Genomic DNA, 22,288 nt, shown 5'->3' with positions numbered 1-22,288 from the left:
AATCAAGCTCCACCAAATAAATAAATAATAAATCTTGTTTCTGCACTATTCCATGAAACCGCACTGCTGTACATAGTTTGCAGGGAATTAATTTACGTAACCTCACTTTTATAAACTTTTTCGCCTTAGCAGACGAAGTTGTGTGGTCTGGAAAACCTTTGCCCTTTGGTGAAAACCTAGGATGGATCTCCTGTACAGACCGAGGAACACTGCAGGTCTAAAGCTGATTTTGGGAACTATTGATAAAACATTCTGCGCTTAGGGCCCGATTCAGAGATGGACGCTAATGCGATCGCAGCTGTTTTCATGAATACCTTCTCATATAAGAGGGCTTTTACTGTATCATTTATGGTTAAGGGTTCTTAGGGGGCCTATATTGCAAATACCAATTTTCTTTATAATAACACAATTTTAAAATTTTTAGGCTGATATAACTAAAAAAAAAATCATAGGGACAGCTGAGTGATGCACAGCTCCCTGGCGATGCTGGCAAGCATCGTTACTGCACCCCAGGCCAGTCAGTTGTCTATCAGAGCATGCATGAGCTAGCTTCACATTTTCTGCATGCATACTGGAAATCGAAGTCCGGCCTTTGGGGTCATTCTAAATTGCATGCAAAGTGACTGTAGTGGTGAAAAGCCGAAGTAGCCTGATTTACTACTTGCTAACGCGTATGCAAAAGGAAACCCATACCGTACATTGATTTTACGCCAGCCCCCGCAACCGCCATCATTACTATCTGCACTAGCACCAGCCCCATGCTAGTGCAAGAGATCCGTCAGAAACAGGCTTCCCTTCTCCGGGACGCACGACTCAGGATCACACAGAGATGTACATACACGTCCAGGCCACGCCCACAAGTCAGGGTGGTTACGTGCGATCGCATTGTCATTGGCCAATTCACGCCCCAAAACACCCTATTTCATTGAAAGACAAATCTGACCAAGTTGTGTCTGACTCCGAATAGGACGGACATACACAAAGATGCATAAATTTGTATCTGCACATGCGCTGTATGCACAATATCGCCATTTGCAGCTGAGATCTGTGTGACTCAGAATCAGCCCCATAAGCATTCAGTCCAAAATCCACAAAAATATAGAATAAAGTTTTATTAAAAGTAATAAATAGTACAAAACAAAAATCAGAACAAACATTTTTTTTATTTAACAATAAGCATTTTCTCTGTTTCCATGATAATTAAGTTTTCCCATACTTCACAGGTGATCCCTGGCAATGACTGACGCTGATGATAGTCACCACCAAGAAGGCAGACTTTGATAAATAGGCAGAAGCCCTAAATCCTGTGAAAACATCCAATTGTAGCAGTTTTTAGGGCGTTTACATTTAATAAATAGACCCCTATTACACAGCTCATTATGGGGCTGGTCCTGAGTTGGACTGTGCAGCGTTCATGTGAGCATCATTTGCCGGTATTGCTTCTGTGATTTTATGCCAATACCGATACAAACCCTTCCCTGGTGTGGTGTACATCCATGTATCTGGGTGTGTAAGGCCTGAGACGCTCGCTTTCAGTGTCTTAAGACACAGCGATAACACTTCTAGCGACTTTAGACAAAACCATCGGTCACACCACCGAAACTTGCACCAGCCCCATGCTAGGTGCAGATTCTCTGAGCAGGGGCGGAACTAGTGGCGGTGCAGCCGGTGCCTTGCACTGGGGCTCGCTGTGGTGCAGGGGCCCATGGCCGCCTACATTAGACAGTGCCGCTGCTTGCCGACCCGGTCCCCATTACTTAAATGGTTGGAGCCGGTGCGGGCCCGCTTCAGCCGCTCCAGCTCCACCAACATAACAGCCACCCGCCGCCGTCCAGCCCCATGTTATGACATGGCGCACGTGACGTCATGCGCGCCGTGTCATAACAAGGGGCCGGGCTGCCGGAAGGAGAGGATCGAGAGGAGCCACGGAGAAGAAGCAGCCAAGGTAAGTGGCGGCGGCTGCGCTGGGATGGGGAGGAGGCAAGGCTGAGATACACTCTGGGGCAGGGGAGGGTGAGACATGCACTGGGGCTGGGGGAGGAAGGCAAGGCTGAGACACACACTGGAGCTGGGGGGCAAAGGTAAGGCTGAGACGCACTCTGGGGCGGGGGGGGTGAAGGTAAGGCTGAGACACTCTGGGGCTTGGGGGGGAGAAGAAGGCTGACACGCTGGGTGTGGGGGCAAAGAGGCTGACACACTGGGGCTGGGAAACATGCTGGAGGGGAGAATGATGCTGACACACCCTGGGGCTGGGGGGAGAATGAGGCTGACACAGTGGGGGAATGGTGCCGAGAGACACACTGGGTCTAAGGGAATGGGGCTGAGACACACACTAGGTCTGGGGGAATGGGGCTGAGACACTCACTAGGTCTGGGGGAATGGGGCTGAGACATACTGGACCTGGGAGAATGAGGTTGAGAGCTACAGGTGGGCCTGGGGATGTAGAGACGCAGGGGGGTCTGGAGAGACATATGGGGTCCTGGAGACAGACCAGGGGGCCTGGAGATGGAGAGACATGGAGCCCGGGAGAGAGACACAGAGAGCCTGGAGAACCACAGGGGTGTCACGACCAGGGTCTCTTGGCATGGTAGTCGATGGGTAATACCTGTGAGGACGCTATGGCGAGGGGCGTCTGGCGGTGGTGCCTGGCGAAGAGCTTTGGCTGTGCGTGGTTATGTGGGGGCATACTGTCACTCTGGTCTGGTTAGGCCTGGGGGTGCTTCTATTCCGTTCTGGCATGGGCGCTGCCATCTTGTCTCCGGTCAGGTGACCTAGTTGCCCTATCCTGTTGTGTCACATGCTCCTCTCTGACCAGTCATGGCTGAGCACTGGGGATTTAAGGGAGTTCAGAGCTCCCTTGCATTGCCAGTGCAATGTGTATCTCAGCCTAGCTGAGAGGGAGTTCTCTGCTTTCCTGTTCCTGTGAATTCGCTGTCTGCCCGTCAGCTCCTAGCTTCCGCTGGACTACCCCACTTCCTCCATCACCCTTGCCCATACCTAAGTGCCTGAGCCTGCTGACATCCTGCTCATTTGCCTTAGTTCACTACCTGCATACCTGGCTTTCTATTTCCTGCATCACTACCTGTATACCTGCTTGATCATTTTCAGTCTCACTACCTGCACACCTGGACAGCTCTAATTGTTTCTGCCTGGACATTAACCCATTGCTCCCACCACAGAACTTTTGTGCACATTTATATATTCCTGGACTTTTATTTACTGCCATAGTTTATGTCTACTCAAGCACATATTAAAAAACCTATTTTTTTATTCAAACCCGCTTCTGTGATTGCTCCTGCTACCACCCCGGCTCCACAAACAACCCAGAACATAACAAGGGGGGCATGAGGATGGAGAGATGTAAGAGGGTCTGGAGTAACACAGAAATTATTTGATCAGGGAAATTCACATTTTGCCCTGCACAAAAACTTCTGTTACTATAAATTATCTAGTTATCATAGTGTATACCAGCTGAAGATGCTGCTCAGTGAGCTTAAATTCTCCATGGCAGAGAAACCACCATATAGGTAAGAAAAGACTTCCAAACTGACTGGCCTGTACCTAGTGCAGAGGGATGGATGGTGTATCATTCACCAAGATTTCTGTTGCCGACCCTGCTCCCCTCAGCGGCTTGCAAAAGCACTTCCAGGCCCAAAAAGGAGGAAGTATCCTGCCCTCCTCAACAGACCCACCCCCTCAACAGACCCGCCCCCATAAGGGCTGCTTCTAGAATTTTCCCGGGCTGGTTTTCCATCCCAATCATCCCCTGGCAGTGGGGTGGGGTTGCGGTGTAAAGTGTGATAAAAAGGCTGGCAGCAGGCGGGGGGATGATGTGGTGTGAAGAGGTGGTGAAAAAAAAGGCTGTGCAGGGGGGAGTGTTGCGGTGTGAGGTGGTGAAAAAACAAAGATGGGCAGCAGGAGTCAGGACAGACTGGATTTAATGACTGGGGGGGGGGGGAGTGAGGGGTGGTGAAAAAATGTTGGGGTGCCAGGAATGGGTGGGGGGGCCCAAAGCATACTCTTGCACCTGGGCCCACCACTCTCTAGTTCCGCCACTGTCTCTGAGTATGGCCTCCAATGTGAGTGATTAAGCGTCCGAGTTCACAACCACTTCAGCGATACTCCCATAACACGCTGATAAGAGGGACCATCTTCATGCGTTTGAATAATTACCTCCCAATCACCAACCAGGAACACCCAGAACATTTCTAATACCGTGGCATCTCAATCGCGCATGTGTGTGTACACACCGTAGGATGCATGCTCTGTGTGACTTTGTAGCGACTTAGAGGCATGCGCAATTGAAAAACATCAACCATTTGCGCAAATATCAACATTGCGTGCAACTCAGAATCAGCCCCTATAAGCCTATTAGGTGCACTTAGTAAAATGTAACACGTTTGAAAATGTGACTGAACAAGAAGCATTTGTAGATTCACAGACCCCCCCAACGTGACCCCTTCCATCAGGTACAAAATGCTCTGTTTGTGGACTTCCCTCTTAAATTAGGATTGCAGACACCGGTGTTGAAAGACCCATCTCATCAATTAACTAGATTAACACAGACAATTGCAGCCCAGACTGCAGGGGCGTATATATAATGGATGCTGGGTGTGCGGTGCACAAGGGCCCCTGGGTCTAGGGGGGGCCCACACCGCATCCATATTTAGTTATACTTACCTCTCCGCAAACTCCGGTATACTGCTCTGCAGCGCTGGACCAACGCTGCAGAGCAGCAAATAAATCAGTGGGGAAATGGCGCATGCGCAGGGAAAATGTCCCCGGAAAAAGGGCAGAGACCATCGCATGCGCAGTACATTCTGGCATTAAGCCGGAATCTACTGCACTTATAGAGAGGACGACGCCCAAATGGAAGCTGCACACGGGTCCCCTCCTCTGTTAAAACGCCCCTGCCGTACTGGCAGTCCCAGGGGAAGAAAACCTCCCCCTGGGACTGCCTGTCCTGTGTGTGACTGCAAGGTAGGTAGCACTTCCAGTGGAAAGCCACTGCCAGTCACAGTGTAGCCACTGATTTACTGGGTGGGCTAAAAGCAGCCACTGCTTGAATCATAAATTAAGTGGGAAGTTTAGGTGCAGAGCATTTTGTACCTGATGAAAGGGGGTCATGTTGGAGGGTCTGAATTCACTGCTGCACAGTAAAACACATGTACAAATACAAATAAGTACTCTGTAACTTGGTGCAATGCATGCTATTTTATTTCACAGCTGTTTCTTTGCTTCTAAACGCAACTTACAAGCTCACTATTACTGTGCACTGTGCATAGCCTTGGCAAAAAAAAAACATGAAGTAGTGGAGAAAAAGAATACAATGCATATAGTTTACCTTTTCAAAAGTCAAATTTCCTGTCTCATTCACTTTCAATAAATATGCATAAATGTGCTCCAGACCTGTAGGAAAGTGTAGAACAATGAGGTGCCTGTAGGTGGCGCTGTACATCAGCAGATACACAGTATGTTAGTGATCCATGTCATTAGCATTCTCGGAAGAGTCGGAACTTACCACCAATAATAAACAATGCGGTGCCTGATCTGTCTGTCTGCAATATGGCGCTGTGGTGTGTACACGCTGCACTGGGATCTCCTGCACGGCTCCTGCGCTCTGTACTGAGAGCAGCATCTCCCAGACCGGCAGCTGCACTCTTCTGGTAATAATGGAATTTTCCCTTTTTAATATAGATAATGGGCGGCAAAGTATCACACTCTGGGAATACTAACCACCTTCCCGTCACTCCAGGCGGTATGTACTAAAAGGAATGACAGTCTGGTCTGCATAAACGGAATGTCAATTTACTATAATTGGAGGAGACTGAACGGTCATGTATATTTAAAAAAATTTTTGAGCCTATGCACTAAGAAGCCTATGTATGAAGCTGATTTTTACTTAAAATTATGCAGAAACTGCAGTTTCTGCATAATGTTATGTATTGCTCTTATGTACTAATGGCACATTGCAGGAGATTGCACAGAAATCTCCAGCAAAGTGCTAATTAGCACTTAAGATCCCAGCCCCCCTTATTATCAATGGGGACTACGATCTGACCCCTATGTATTAAACTTCAAAAAGCGACGCTTTTCGGAGTTTAGCCCCGGTAGTTTACACCATCTTCAGATGGTGTACACTACGGTCAGCCTATTGAGGCTCCAGGTGCAGGAGAGAGATCTTTCGCTCTCTCCCACGCAGTCCCCGGAAGCTGACACTGTTCGCATGCGCAGTATCTGCTTTCCCCTGGGAAGTCTAAATGCCGGGGATATAACTCGCAGGGACAGTGGTTACCGCAACTGCTGTTCCGGCGAGTTCCCCGTAGTACATATCCGGTATATTTTCATTAATAATCAAAATTTCCCTGGCGAGATGGATACATAATCGCGGCAGTACTGCGATTATTAGTACATAGATCCCTTAATCTTCAACAAACTTCTTGGTAAGATGAGTTTACATGTGGAATGACGGCTGTTTTATTCGCCATCCCTATGCAAAAATGTAATTAAAACTGTGCATATGTTCCATATAAAGACAACAATTTTTCTATGATCACCTAAGTGCGCACACTAATCCCTTTCCATATGCGTCCGCCTATACCTGTACCCTACTATACATGTCACATAATGCAGAATGACAGCTGTTTACTATGGAATGACAGCTGTTTTATTCGCCATCCCTATGCAAAAATTTCATTAAAATAGTGCATATGTACCATATAAAGGCCCTGATATTTCTATGATCATCCAAACGCACACACAAATCCCTTTCTATATGCGTCCGCTTATACCTGTACCCGACTATATGTGATGTACTGACTGGTTTGTACAGTGCTGCACCACTAGCACCAGGTTCAGGTGTGTTCGGATTGCTTCGGTGGCCGATTTCCCCGTGTTCAGATAGGACACACCGTGACAGAGAGGCAAGCCTGAATTCCCCTTTTGCAGACACAATGACCAGTCAGGAGGGAAGGTGCAACGCAGTTTTATTATTTGTTAATAATTAACAACAAATGACAGGAGATATTTACCATTTACAGATGGAATGAAATTAATTACACTATTCAATGACAAGGTGTTTATTTATTACCTCCCCGTCATCTACCGGTGACCCCAGCTGGCAAGCAGGTGAAACCAACAAGAACCACAATTCCTGCAGAACTTTACCAAAAAAAACAAATGAGAGACCTAAATATGAAACCTGCTGGTCTAGCTTGAATCAATGGTGCTCCGGCAGTCTATAGCTGTGAAATACAGCCTGTGCTAACACTCCCTTTTTGCTGAGGAAAACGTGGGAAAAACACATGCAGGTTAGGCTTATATCAGTAGTGCACCAGCAACCTGCAATAGTTTAAACAGAGTCTTTGAGCCTTTGCTGAGAAAAATAGGGACAACACTTAGGCTATGCTGGAAGCAGTAGTTCACCGGCAACTTGCAGTTTTAACACAGTCTTTGCTAATACTTAGCCCTACTGATCAAAAAATAACGAGGGCTATGCTGGAAGCAGTAGTTCACCGGCAGATTTGCAGCACTTAACACAGTCTTTGCTAATACTTGGCCCTACTGAGAAAAATAACAAGGGCTATGCTGGAAGCAGTAGTTCACCGGCAGATTTACAGCACTTTCTTTGCTAATTGCCTATGCCACAATTTACTATCGCCAGAATTGCCAGCCGGGGTTACACAGGGCTAAATAAGCAAGCTATATACATTACATCAGCATGAATGGACTTTGAAATGGTTACTGGGCCGAGTAGTGTATAAGAAACAATTTACATCAACACCAATATGGGTAAATACTCAAACATTTCATGCAAGCAAAATATTAATCAGCATTGACAATAATAACACAGCAAGCAGTGAACAGCTTTACAGAGTATTATAACAGATAAAGTGCCACCGAGGGCCACTATCAACCCTTTAGCTAACACACGAGTCAAACAGTAAACAGAGCCAAATACATATCACATGGCATTACATTTACTTTAAAGCTAGACATAAAATACTTTGTACATCACCCACAGTGGCATCGGACATGAGCCGACACCCCTAAGGCACGTCCCCTCCTGGACATGAGCCTGAGGTTCACAGGAAAGAAAATTACCACCAATGCAACTCTTGGGAAAAAGAGGGGGTGACCTATCTTTTACTTCCCCCCTATTTCAGCATTAAACACACACTTTACCGAAGTTAAAACACTATGGGCGGAATTCAATTCTATCGCGCCCGACGGAGCTATTCTATTCTTGCTCCTGTCGGGCGCGATCAGCTGCCAAGCGCTACATTTCAGCTCGCAGCCCCTGGGGGATGAGAGCTGAAATGTGCGAAAAGTGACATGTTTGGGCGCCCAAACATCACTTTTCGCGATCGCGCCCAGCACTTTGGTCAGGTTTAGCTGCTTTACGCGGCTAAACCTGACCTCTATGAGTGCGATCAGCGTGAAAAGCTGGCACAATTGAATAGCGGCCCGCGATCTCCTGTCACTTTAGACGGGAGATGCGGGCCGCGAAATCAATTGAATTCCGCCCTGTGACTCCTTTCTACACCCAGTTGTGTGGGAGACTAACTCCCGGTCACAGCTTTTACACAAAACCTAGTCTCCCAGCCTAAACATGGTTAGCCACAAGGTAAAGGATAATGCAATAGACCCAGGGGACCCAGATAGGATAGGTGTACAGAGGGGCAGGGCCTTAATGGAGGGAAGATAGGAGCTGTGGAGGGACAGAGTATAGGGAGGTTCTGGTATGATCTCACCCCTGGCAGTGGCTGTTCAGCCTCCTCCGATGTCCAGGGAAACTCCGGGATGCACAGCACCGCACCAGAGCTCCCAGCTGCAGACCTCCAGCAGGTATTTTACAGGGGCAACAGGTGCAAAATCCCTTTCCACAGGGGCTCTGTCCAGCAGACAAACACAGCAGCAGGAGGGGTCCTGAAGCACTCTTCCTCTGGGGCTGTCTTTTCTTCTGCCCGTGCGGGTGCCAGCAGGGTTTTTGTCACTGGCGGGACCTTTTCCTCAGCTGGGGCTTCATCTGCGACAATGGAGCGATGAGACCTCCTTCCCAGGCAGCTCCTCTTCTCTCCCAGCATGCGCAGATTTACAAATGTGGCTCCTGATAACAGGCACTTAGGAAGGCAGTCCTTTATTCAGAGGGGGCTTCTTCCAAAGCAGGGTGCTCTATGCAAATCCCCAGGCAAGCTTCCTCCAGGGACTCACATCCAGCATCAGAGCACCTCTCCTGGCAGATTGGATAGGTAGCCTACCCGGTTAATATGAAGTCTGGTAATTGTAATTCAGGGCAAACATAAAAGTTATAGCATCCTTATGTTTACAGCTCCAAGGGCACTCCACAGCAACTCCTTACACACAGCATACCAGGTGCAATATTTGTAATCCAGGGTAAATGAGAGCGGTTACTGCTCCCCTATTTGTACAGATCCAGGGACACTCCACAGCAACTCATTACAGACAGCATACCAGGTGCAGTATTTGTAATCCAGTTTAAAGGAGAGGGGTTTCTGTACCCCTATTTTATAAATCCAGGGACACTCCACAGACAAATCCTCCCTGACTCCTTTTCCAGAAATTCTTCCCCAGACTTTCTACAGAAATTCCTCCCAGACTCAGCACTGACAGCCTAGAGGAAGGTATTATATAAGCTCTCCCTCACTCTCCTCCCGGTCGGTCCGGCATCTATGAGTGGACAGAGGGGACCCAGCAACAGGCCGCCTACAGGGATCTCTGCCTGGACACCTAGGCTACCAATCAATGGGGCAGGATTTTCCCTCCTAAAATGGGTCGCTGACCAAGGGGCACTTTCTACCTCCCTGTCTGCACATGCTCAGTGGGGTTCAGAGAGAGCAGGGTCAGTCAAAGTTCACTATACCTGCCTACAATAAGGAATGGGGCTGTAGTATATCTATGTGTACATACATAAAAAAAATATTGGGGGGACCCTATTTGGGAACAAACTTGGGGGTACCGCATATACAAGTCACAAAATGTGGAATGACTGCTGTTTACCAGAAATGGGTATGTCGTGATGCCTCCTGTCACAATAACGTCAGCGGCATCCCGACGGTTGATATCCCGACGGGGGACGGGTAAGTATACTTACTTTCTCACCCTAACCCTCCCTTCTTGTAGCATAACCCTAACCTTCCCCGTTAGTGCCTAAACCTAAGTTAACCCCCTTCGTGTCTGACCCTAACCCTCCCCCCTAGGGTTGCCTAACCCTAACCTCCCCTCCCCCACCCCCCCTGCAGCTAACACTAAGGGCGCCCGGTTCACCTTCATGCAGGCACGCATCCTCTTGGATTCCGCTGTCGGGATTAAGATACGTGTTTGTATTTCAACGCCTAACTTAAGTCTCATGTCGGGATTCCAGCGTCTCATAACTACATCCCGTTTACCACATAGAGGGTTTGGAGTGTGCGCTTAGGGGTTCATATAATAATCTTTGTCTTTATATGGGAGATATGCACTGTTTTATTGACATTTTTGACACAGGGATGGCGTGTAAAAACTCATTCCAGCAGTCTGCATTATGTGAAATGTATAGTAAGGGGCAGGTATAGGCGGGTGCATATGGAAAGAGATTAGTTTGTGCGCTTAGGGGATCATAGAAAAATTGGGGTCTTTATATTGGACATATGCATTGTTTTAATTACATTTTTGCAAAGGGATGGTGAATAAGACAGCTGTTATTCCATAGTAAACTGCCATCATTTCGCATGTAAAATATGTGAAATTTTCTTAGCAAGAAGTGTGCTGAAGATACAGTATAGTGCATAAGATTTTTTTAAATGTATGTAAATTCATTCTGCTCCCGTTATAGTCAATTGGCATTCCATTTATGCAGACCAAACTGTCGCTCCCTTGTGTCACTTCAGCCTCCCCAGTGTAACTCCAGCCTCCCCAGTGTAACTCCAGCCTCCCCAGTGTAACTCCTGCCCCCTTAAAAGCAAACCCATTCCTTGCCTCCCTCAACCACTTCTCAGGTATCTGCTAACCATGGAATGCAATATGGTGAGAGACATATAGTTGATCACCAGGGCATTGGTAACATATATGCATGCATTCTCGGCTAGGTCCCAGCAGAGCTCCCACACATATAGTAGTGACTGCATCATGCATTGCACACAGAAGCATACTCTGCATATATAAATGGTTTAAGGCATAACTTCCTATGCGACTATTTGTCACCTTTAGGGTCAAACCTCCATGGTTAGGTCAAAATTGAAGTATGCTGAAAGACCTCTGACGTCACAACCATGTGACCCACGACAGCAGGCGGAGTAGTAAGTTTCAGAACATGGGGCCCAAAGTGTACCCTCACCGCAAGTTGTTACTCCCACTATGGAGCATATTCAATTAAGTGCGAGAAAGCAAATAAGTCATTTTTTTCCTGCAGATGCAGGATATTTTGCGCACCTCCAGAGCACGACCAATTTTTAATAAATTCCATATTTTTAGGAAAAATTATCATATGCTCTGGATCCTCGGCGACACCCCCCCTAATGACTAATCAATTGGAATTGTCCAATTAGCTTAATTAGTCAGTAATTACCCACCGAAGCGCTATCTTCTTCCTCCAGTGTCGGGACCTGGTCTCCTGCAGCAGTATTGTATGTAAGTATGTTGTGTGAGTGTGTGTAAGTATGTATGTGTGTGATTGTGTGTGTGATCCCCGTGTGTGTGTGAGCGCCCCCGGAGGCAGCTGCAGGGAGAACTACATCTCCCAACAGCCCCCTCCCCAGTGCATAGGTGGAAGGGAGATGACCGGGAGCCGTGGAGACAAACGGACCGGTAAATAGGGTTTTTTTTTTTCCTCTCACCGCAGTTTCAGTGCTGAAAACCCAGCGTGCGTTTTTTTGAAAATTGAGTATCGAGAGCGCGCAAACCCGCGGTATTCCACAATTTGGTGTGAGGGACGTGAGGTTTTTTACCTTGCTAAACCTTACCCCCAATTGTATATGCCCCTATATGTTCACGTGGATAGTAAAACTGCTAACTCACCGTCCTTGCCCCTCCCCCTGCCGCTGTGAGTCACATGGTTGTGATGTCAGAGATCTATCAGCCCACTTGGATCTAGCATCAACCGTGTTGGGTAGGCATTGCACTGCTGCCAAAGTGAACTAGAGCCCTGTGCCATGCCTGAGAAGGCAGCCACTGATGCACTGCCCTGCTGCTGTGACAGAGACTGAGAGGGGCTGCTGCGGAGAGTCTTTGGACTTGGGCTCAGACCTGAGGGGAAGAACTGCACATTGTGTCTGTTGCTAATGCAACACAGAATTACTATGGGATTCTACCCCCTGGCCACGGGTGGCACCCCCCTCGACTGGCGCCCCTTGCAAGTGCCATCCTGGCCAAGGGGTAGATACGCCCCTGATACTAGCTCTGATGTTATCTCATTAGCCACAGTAACTGCAATATTTTATTACCTTGCAATGGCTCTATTAACATGCAAAAGCAATAATTGGGTGTCATTTACATTACCATATTTATGAGACCTACTTCTTAACAATCTGTCTTGCGACTGACTTTTCCATTTTTTTACAAAAATGTCCCTCCTATGTACTAAATGTAACTAGTAGGGATGCCGGTAGCGATAACCACTGTGCCCACGAGTTACATGCTTGGCTTTTTGTAGGAGTCTCACATTTTTGCACGTCTTCAGGGAAACTGACAATGTATGCGCACAGTGTCAGCTTCCAGAGGCTGCGGGAGAGTATCCCTTTCCTGCTAATATTCCTCCATAGGCATAAAGGGGTTTACGCCATTTGAGGATGGCGTATACCAGCGGGGCTAAACACTGAAAAGCATAGCTTTCTGGTGTAAAGTACATTACATAGGGGACAGTCAGAGGTGGGCAAGAAGAGGTCCTCCAGCTGCTGTTAAACTACAGATCCCAGCATGCCCTGACACAGCTCTTGCATGCCCTGAATACAAAACTGCTGCAGCCACTCTGAAACCTTACTTGTGCTGTGGTGCACCTTCTTGTATTCCCAAATTTAATGTGGCTCACCCCCTTACAGTGGATTCCTCTGCTTCGCTATGGCGTGGGTATGGCATCTGCGACCAGGAGGGCCCCCAAATACATGGGTGCTTAGCACAAAGTACCTGATAGAGGGAAAACATATGGACAGGTGCAGTGCAATAAACAAATGTGCGCCAGACCATCTCGTGATGAAAGTCTTTTGATACTTCTCCATATCCTCCAGCACAATAAGCATAAAGGTTACAAGCTCTGCTTCGCCAACTTCCCCCAGCACAATACTTGTAGTAGATGGTAAATGCTGTATTTTATAAGCTTGATGGTTACAGAAAAGTAGTTACACTTTCTTCAAACGAACACCTCCAGCACAGTCTTATGCAATTGACACAGCAGTGAAATAGCAGCACATACCCGGTGTTGCTGGGAACAGTGGTTCTACAGCATGTCTGTCCAACCAACACAGCATACTGGGGACTCCAGGTTCGAAGTTCATCGCACCTCCTCTCTACCCTCATTGGAGACTCCTAACGTGCGGCACATCCCCATTAGGCAGGGACCCTCTCTCCTTCCGTCACCCCACACATTGCTTCAGGCATACAATCATCCGCTATATACAGGGACTCTGCCAGTAGTTCACATACCACTATCCAGGGATCTTTTATCTGACTTGCTGGCAACTTAATGTAGATTATTCACTGCTGGGCTTCTCTACTTCAGCACATGGTTAGGGCTCATCAATTGGACACCCCCTGCCCACAAAGTAATCTAGCAACGACCCCTCCCTCACTATGGGGCACTTCTCCTGGGGCTATCAACCAGGGATCCAGCATCATACATCATATCACCATCTCACACACGGTATCATGCAGACACTCACCCTTTCACACATGGGTGTCTCTTAACAGGAGATTCCTCACTGGTCTGTTGCAGGGGGTCACACTGTGCAGAAGCTCTCTCCAATGCACACTCCCTCCTCACTGCAGGCATGCCATAGCCAAGTAAAACTCTCTGACTCACTTGTTTTCTGCAGAAGAGTCTCTTCTTCTACCCTCCCCCTATACTTTGATCCTTAAGCATACAGGGCTCTCTTCTTATATATGTGGGAGTGACTCCCAGAGGTGCCCTTTAGTGTGTGTGTTGCTGCCTTTCATCTGCAGTGTTATGGGTACGACTGCCCCCCCCCCCCCTCTTGAACTCTGTACTCGGGCGTTCCTGTCTATGACCCCATATCGCCTAGGGGTTTCTTGTAGGGGGCCTTACAGTCTTACAGGGGCATTCCCCTTGAGCATACAAATTGCGGCTCATGGCAACCGCCATGCACCCCCCTGTAACACCATGTATCACGGGACCTCCCGTCCCGTGGCCAAAGTGCAAAATGCCCAACCTCCTCCTGGATGTCCGGAATTTCAGTCTTTAAAGACTCAGGTTCAGACGTCATAGGCTGCAGACGGGATGCGACCGTGACTGCCACAAAGCCACACCCTTACTGCCGCTCTGAACTCCTTGCCTTCCCAGTGACAGCTGACGTCACCGGAAGACGGTGCTTAATTTTGGTGCAGGGCTTAAGCCTGGTGCCACCGGGTACTACACCTTAGAAGCTGGAGGGCTGCCTATTGCCATCCTCATAAAGTCCCCATTGATGATAATGGGGAATGCGATCTGGAGTGCTAATGAGCATTCTGCAGTAGATTTCTGGGAAATTTGTGTTAGGCTGTAACATACAGTATAGCAACAATTCATAAAATTATGCAGAGTCTGCGGTTTCTACACAATTTTGTAAAAAAAAAATTTGAAAAAGGAAACAAAAAAGCTTCATAAATAGACCACTTAGGGATGCTTGCTTTGGTACCTATGAGAGTGTTATTTCTATGGAGAAAATACAAAACCTTTGAGACTATTGTGAGGGGTCTATATGACCAATAAAATTAAGTAGCAGAATTGAAAATTTGCATATATGACACTTTACCATATAAGTAGAAAGATGGGCTCACCCTAGCGCTTTAAAAACCATACTGATTCCTATATATTATGTATTGAACCTGCAGCAGTAAATGGCAAAAAGGGGTACAATTTGCAACCCCAAAGAAACATAACTAGGAGAAAATACCGCGCTGGTAAACAGGAGTATATGAGATAAATGTTATAAAATAGAAATAGATTATGTGTGAACATAACAATTAAATTACAAAGCAAGTAAATAATGAGACAATATAAGAAAAATAAAAAACATAATTCTCAATCAAAAGTAAAATAAAAAAGAGGAAATTGCAGATGGCTATATACAGTCAGGTGCATAAATATTGGGACATTGACAGAATTTTCATATTTTGGCCTCTGTTCACCACCACAATGGCTTTGAAATGAAACAAACAAGATGTGCTTTAACTGCAGACTTTCAGATTTAATTTGAGGGTAATTACATCCAAATCAAGTGAACGGTGTAGGAATTACAACGGTTTCTATATGTGCCTCCCACTTTTTAAGGGGCCAAAAATAATGGGACAAACTAAACAATCCTAAATCTAAATTTCACTTTTTAATGCTTTGTCGCAAATCCTTTGCAGGCAATTACAGCCTGAAGTCTGGAACGCATAGACATCACCAGACGCTGGGTTTCATCCCTGGTGATGCTCTGCCAGGCCTCTACTGCAAATGTCTTCAGTTCCTGCTTGTTCTTGGGGCATTTTCCCTTCAGTTTTGTCTTCATCAAGTGAAATGCATGCTCAATTGGATTCAGGTCAGGGGATTGACTTGGCCATTGTACAACATTCCACTTTTTAGCCTTAAAAAACTCTTTGATTGCTTTTGCAGTATGCTTCGGGTCATTGTCCATCTGCACTATGAAGTGCCGTCCAATGAGTTCTGAAGCATTTGACTGAATATGAGCATATAATATTGCCCGAAACACTTCAGAATTCATTCTGCTGATTTTGTCAGCAGTCACATCATCAATAAATAAAAGGGAACCAGTTCCATTTGCAGTCATACATGCCCACGCCATGACACTACCACCACCATGCTTCACTGATGAGGTGGTATGTTTTGGATCATGAGCAGTTCCTTTCCTTCTCCATACTCTTCTCTTCCCATCATTCTGGTACAAGTTGATCTTTGTCTCATCTGTCCATAGGATGTTGTTCCAGAACTGTAATGGCTTTTTCAGATGTTGTTTGGCAAACTCTAATCTGGTCTTCCTGTTTTTGAGGCTCACCAATGGTTTACATCTTGTGGTGAACCCTCTATATTCACTCTTGTGAAGTCTTCTCTTGATTGTTGACTTTGACACATATACACCTACCTCCTGGAGAGTGTTCTTGATTTGGCCAACTGTTGTGAAGGGTTTTTTCTTCACCAGGGAAATAATTCTGCTGTCATCCACCACAGTTGTTTTCCGTGGTCTTCCGGGTCTTTTGGTGTTGCTGAGCTCTCCGGTGCATTCTTTCTTTTTAACAATGTTCCAAACAGTTGATTTGGACACACCTAATGTTTTTGCTATCTCTCTGATGGGTTTGTTTTTATTTTTCAGCCCAATGATGGCTTGCTTCACTGATAGTGACAGCTCTTTGGATCTCATATTGAGAGTCAACAGCAACTGATTCCAAATGCAAATGTCACACCTAGAATCAACTCCAGACCTTTTACCTGCTTAATTGATAATGAAATAACGAGGGAATAGTCCACACCTGTCCATGAAATAGCTTTTGAGTTGATAGTCCCATTACTTTTGGCCCCTTAAAAAGTGGGAGGCACATATAGAAACTGTTGTAATTCCTATACCGTTCACCTGATTTGGGTGTAATTGCCCTCAAATTAAATCTGAAAGTCTGCAGTTAAAGCACATCTTGTTTGTTTCATTTCAAAGCCATTGTGGTGGTGAATAGAGGCCAAAATATGAAAATTCTGTCAATGTCCCAATATTTATGCACCTGACTGTAATAAATGAAACTGTGCTGTACTCCGGTTCATGAGATAAGTCAGTGCGTATATAGACAGTTCCGGTACATCATATGTTAGCCCTTAGCACAACTTTGTGATTAATAGCTTTGTGTGGCAACAATGTAACTACCGTAGTGTAACAATTGTATCCGTTTTAAGTATCCAGGAAAATAAGCAGCGTAAAGCTTGTAGGTTAAGACAGCGACTAGCGTATTGAGGTAGTCTAAGTGTCACCCCTTTGGCGCACAATGTATGAGGAATAATGAGACTACTAACCAGCTTAGAGGTCTCAGGTGGCTGCGGATACTCCGGTGCAGTGGCTCTCTGTCCGGCTTAAATGTAAAGGAAGCCTTGCTGGAAAACGGAGCTGGGGGAGAAGCTGGAGGTGGTTCCAATTGAAGAAATGCTGAGCACGGCCGCGACTTGATGGAACTCGCCGCACCCGGATGAGGACGGTGGGCACTGGATAAGCGTGCAGGAGCTAGTGACAGCACAGGACAAAGTGGTCGGACAATGGGCAGCAACGCATTTGGTCCCGTTCCTGAGACTTTTTCAAGCTGATTGCCCATGTTGGCGTCCTTCTTCTTAAATAATGAGCATGATGGATCTAATCAATCCTTAATTAATAGCCATAAGTGGCAAATTAGTAAATCCTTCACACAAAAGATCCATTGGGAAGCACAGAATTAACTACTAAAAATATATGTATCTCGGAAGATGTATAAGCAATTGAAAAAAAAATTATATATATATATATATATATATATATATATATATATTAAACAAAAATACAAAATAAATAATGAATAAATAACTATAATCTATCAACTAAAAGTGGCATACAGTATGATGTAATAAAACAATGATCAAAACATTCTATGTATATGTAGTAAACAACATGTATTTAAATATAAAATAGATCACCTTCATGGATAAAAAATCATTTAGAAGCAATTCTAATTCAGAATAAGTGGGGAATATCTTCATTCATAAAAAATTCAATATTGTAGAATGAAAATAGTTTAATAGTAATTTCCCAGTAGCATAAATAAATGGAATTAGCTAGTTCAAGAAAAAAGAACAAAAGAATCACCCATGAAAAATGGTGATATACTAAAATATATATAGATAAATGTACATTGGTTAGTGTGGATAGTCTACAAAAAAAGATCTAAAAATAAATTAATAATTGATCTAAAAAATAGTTATAATCTTAAAAATCCAAATGTATTACTACAAAAAAATAGATGATTGATATTGAAATGAAACAGTCAATCATAAAGGTATCCATATGACGATCCAGAGTAACTGGGATATGGGAGAATATTATTATATATATTAGATTATTACTATTGATGGTGTTAGTAATGTATTTAAATACAAGTAGAATAAGTGTTAAAGAGAATTTGGTGGAAGAGTGTGTATCTATGTGTATATACATAATTGAAAATACACACACACACATAAACAGGGAGAGGAAAGGGAGGAGCAACAGAGGAAGGAACGAACTAATATTAAATTTAGATGGTCTTTATGATAAGTGTATACATAAAAATGATAAATATACACAATCATATAAATAATATACATGTGGATATATAACACCTGTAGTAGCGAATGCCACATGTGCATGCATGTCTAAAACAAAATAAAATGTAGATGAAAGGGTGGGGGACACCATGTGCCATCCACTGACCAGACAGTACATGTGGATGGCAGACGGCGACCGCCAGCCAAATCAGGACATCAATCAAATTCTAGAGCCTTGTTGAGCCCATCAGGAGCCAGTGTTTGAAGTCTGAAGATCCTTTCTGATTCTGCTTTGCAAAGTTTTCTGAAACGATCACCTCCTCTCAAAGTAGGTTTAATAGTGTCAATTCCTAGGATAGAAACCTCTAGTGTAGGCCTGGATAACTTGTGGCTCTCCAGCTGTTGTGAAACTACAAGTCCCACCATGCCTTGCTACAGTTTTGCTATTAGGGTATGCTAAAACTGTTGCAGGGCATGCTGGAACTTGTAGTTTCACAACAGCTCGAGAGCCACAGGTTGGCCAGGCCTGCTCTAGTTGATCACAATTATGATGTTCGACAAAATGTCGAGATATCTTTGTGTCATCAGTCCCTTGAGTATATTGGTACGATGTTCTCGAAACCTCTTTAAGGGGCCTTGTGGTACGCCCGATATATTGCTTCGGGCAAGTGCAACTCAGTACATAGATTGTATAATCTGTTTGACAATGAATACAAAATGTTAAGGTATACTCTGTTTTATTTATTACTGATGTGACGGCCTTCACTCTTTTTAGAATATAACAACAGGTAAGGTACCTAGGGCGGTTGCAATGATAGCATCCGAAAGGTCTATCTGGAAGCCAGGTTTAAGTGGCATCACAAGGTTTTGGCAATGGTTTTAACATACTAGGTGCCAAAAAGCTACCAAGATTGCGGTTCTTTTTAAACACAATTTTAGGTTTCGATTTAATACATTTAGACAAGACTGGGTCATTTAGCAGAAGAGTATAATTCTTGTTGACAATAGATCATATTCATTGTTAAATTGTGATATGAACAAAATGGAAGGATCTACATTTGAGTCAGACGCAGAATTGTCCTTGGCTCTGTGGGTCTTTAAGTTCTCATCATTAGTTGGAATGGATCTAATAGTATTCCTACCTTTTCCTAGAGCATGCATTTTTGCTTCATTCACGAGGTTTAGAGGATAACCTCTATCTAGGAGGCTGGTTTCTAATTTTTTTTGGCGTGAGACTCAGTCTGATTCTTTTTGTGCAATTCCTCATGATGCGCCCCATCTGACTTTTGGGTATGTTGTTTACCCAAGGGCGGGGATGTCCGCTCCTATAATGAAGATAGGAGAAGCAATCAACCATCTTCGTATACAGAGTGGAAACAATCCTATTTTCCTCAGCGGAGAGAATGACATTGAGAAAATCAACCGAAAAATGATTAAAGTGGAGGTGAATTGAAGGTTCATGTGATTTAGTGTTTAAATAATCAGTGAATTTGACAGTAGAGAAAAGTACTGGGAAATTACTATTAAAACTATTTCATTCTACAATATTTTATTTTTTTTATGAATGAAGATATTCCATAATTATTCTGAATTATAATTGCTAAATACTTAATATCAGTTCTAAAATGATTTTTTATCCTATGAAGGTGACCTATTTTATATTTAAATACATGTTGTTTACTACATATACATAGAATGTTTTGATCATTAACTGTTTGATTACATCATTTGCCACTTTTAGTTTATAGACTATAGTTATTCATTATTTATTTTATATTTTTGTTCATTATGGTTTTTTTTTAATATATATATTTCTATATATTTTTCAATTGCTTATTCATCTTCTGAGATACATATATTTTTAGTACTTAACTCTGTGCTTCCCAATGGATCTTTTGTGTGAAGGATTTACTAATTTGCTACTTATGGCTATTAATTAAGGATTGATTAGATCCATCATGCTCCTTCTTTAAGAAGAAGGACGCCAACATGGGCATTCAGCTTGAAAAAGTCCCAGGAACGGGACGAAACGCGTTGCTGCCCATTGTCCGACCACCTTGTCCTGTGCTATCACTAGCTCCTGCATGCTTATCCAGTGCCCACCGTCCTCATCCGGGTGCGGCGAGTTCCATCAAGTCGCGGCCGTGCTCAGCATTTCTTCAATTGGAACCACCTCCAGCTTCTCCCCCAGCTCCGTTTTCCAGCAAGGCTTCCTTTACATTTAAGCCGGACAGAGAGCCACTGCATCGGACCTCTATGCTGGTTAATAGTCTCATTATTCGTCATACATTGTGCGCCTGACGGGGTGACACTTAGACTACCTCAATACGCTAGCCGCTGTCTTAACCTACAAGCTTCACGCTGCTTATTTTCCTGGATACTTAAAACGGATACAATTGTTACAGTACGGTGGTTACATTGTTGCCACACAAAGCTATTAATCACAAAGTTGTGCTAAGAGCTAACATATGATGTACCGGAACTGCCTATATACGCACTGACTGTTATCTCATGAACCGGTGTACAGCACAGTTTCATTTATTATCCAGCCATCAGCAATTTACTCCTTTTTTTTTTACTTTACTTTTGATTGAGAATTATATGTTTATTTTTCTTATATTGTCTCATTATTTGCTTGCTTTGTAATGTAATTGTTATGTTCACACATCTATTTCTATGTTATTACATTTATCTCATATACTCCTGTTTACCAGCGCGGTATTTTCTCCTACTTTAACATATAGGTAACTAGTTTGACAGTTTCTGGCTGAGGGGCCTATTTATCAAGACTTTTTTCATAATATTACATAGGAACTGCATAATTTTATGTAATACTGCTTTGTACTAATAGCCTAATGCAGGCGATTTCATAGAACTGGGGACTACGGTCTGACCCCTATGTACCAAATTCCAAAATAACCTAGCTATTCGGAGTTTGGCCCCGTTGTTTACCGCCATCATAATATGGCGTTAACCGTTTTATGCCTATGGAGGTATTCTCGCAGAGGAGGGATCTTACAAAACCTCCGCCTGACTCTGGTAACTGACACTATTCACATGCTTAGCCAATGTGGACCAGATGTAACTCAAAGTGACAGCATTTATCGCTACCACAGTCCCTGCAGGTTAATTTTCATATGTAGCAAGGATAATTCAGTTAATAAAGAAAAAAACGACTGCGATACTGACTGATAATCGCACTACTGCCTTTAATTGTTCAAAATAAATTGAAAATTAGTCCTACAGATTAGATGACGGATTTATTTCATTAACTTTATCATTGTCAACTTTTTGTTATTGTTATTTTCGTTAATTTTTTTTATAGTGCGCAACAAGGTGTCAACAGCGCCAATGAAAAAGAATTGCATGCATATTACAAAATTCAAAAGAAAACCAAAATACAAATAAACCAAGAATAGTTGGGGTAGAGGGGAGGATAGAGAGATAAACTAAAGGTGCCCATCCACTAGCAGCAGAAATGAAAACGACTGCACGATTACGACATTGTAATCATAGTCATTTGTCAGTCTGTGATGAGCCTGCACTGAATGAACAGTCGTTCAGTGCAGGCTCATCAATCATCTGCAAACATGCTCAACCTGACGTTATCGTGATAGATCACGATGATAGATGTCTAAACTGGCATCGCTGGTCGTTTTAGACAATTTTGCGAACGATTTATGAATGATTGAATGATAACGATCATTCAATCTCTCAACTTAATTGTCTAGTGGATGGGCATCTTTAGGGGTAGAAGTACGAAGAGGTGACAAATCTCAAATGCGCTATTTCACACATCGAACACAGTCATGTATGAAAGCAGACGAC

General features: G+C 44.3%; 1 protein-coding gene and 1 long non-coding RNA gene across 2 annotated transcripts in view; one reads left to right on the top strand and one right to left on the bottom strand.

Annotated features, from left to right (window-relative positions):
• Positions 1 to 1,218: 1,218 nt before the first annotated feature.
• LOC148524801 (uncharacterized) lies at positions 1,219 to 5,649 on the bottom strand. Its single transcript, XR_015878353.1, has 3 exons — positions 5,522 to 5,649; positions 5,345 to 5,409; positions 1,219 to 1,304 (listed from the first exon to the last, which is right to left on the bottom strand). It is a non-coding gene; the product is annotated as an uncharacterized LOC148524801 (long non-coding RNA).
• BPHL (biphenyl hydrolase like) overlaps positions 5,492 to 22,288 on the top strand; it is a 152,055-nt gene continuing 135,258 nt past the window's right edge. The window contains exon 1 of the mRNA XM_088471794.1: positions 5,492 to 5,666. Within this exon, the coding sequence (XP_088327920.1) occupies positions 5,566 to 5,666 (101 nt within the window). The 5' untranslated portion in view covers positions 5,492 to 5,565. The remainder of the gene's footprint in view (positions 5,667 to 22,288) is intronic.

The sequence above is a fragment of the Taudactylus pleione genome, unplaced genomic scaffold (assembly GCF_031769625.1).
Source record: "Taudactylus pleione unplaced genomic scaffold, aTauple2 ptg000116l, whole genome shotgun sequence".
NCBI classification, from domain to species: domain Eukaryota; kingdom Metazoa; phylum Chordata; class Amphibia; order Anura; family Myobatrachidae; genus Taudactylus; species Taudactylus pleione.
Note: the sequence above shows the minus strand (reverse complement) of the source record. Positions and strands in the feature narration are given on the sequence as shown.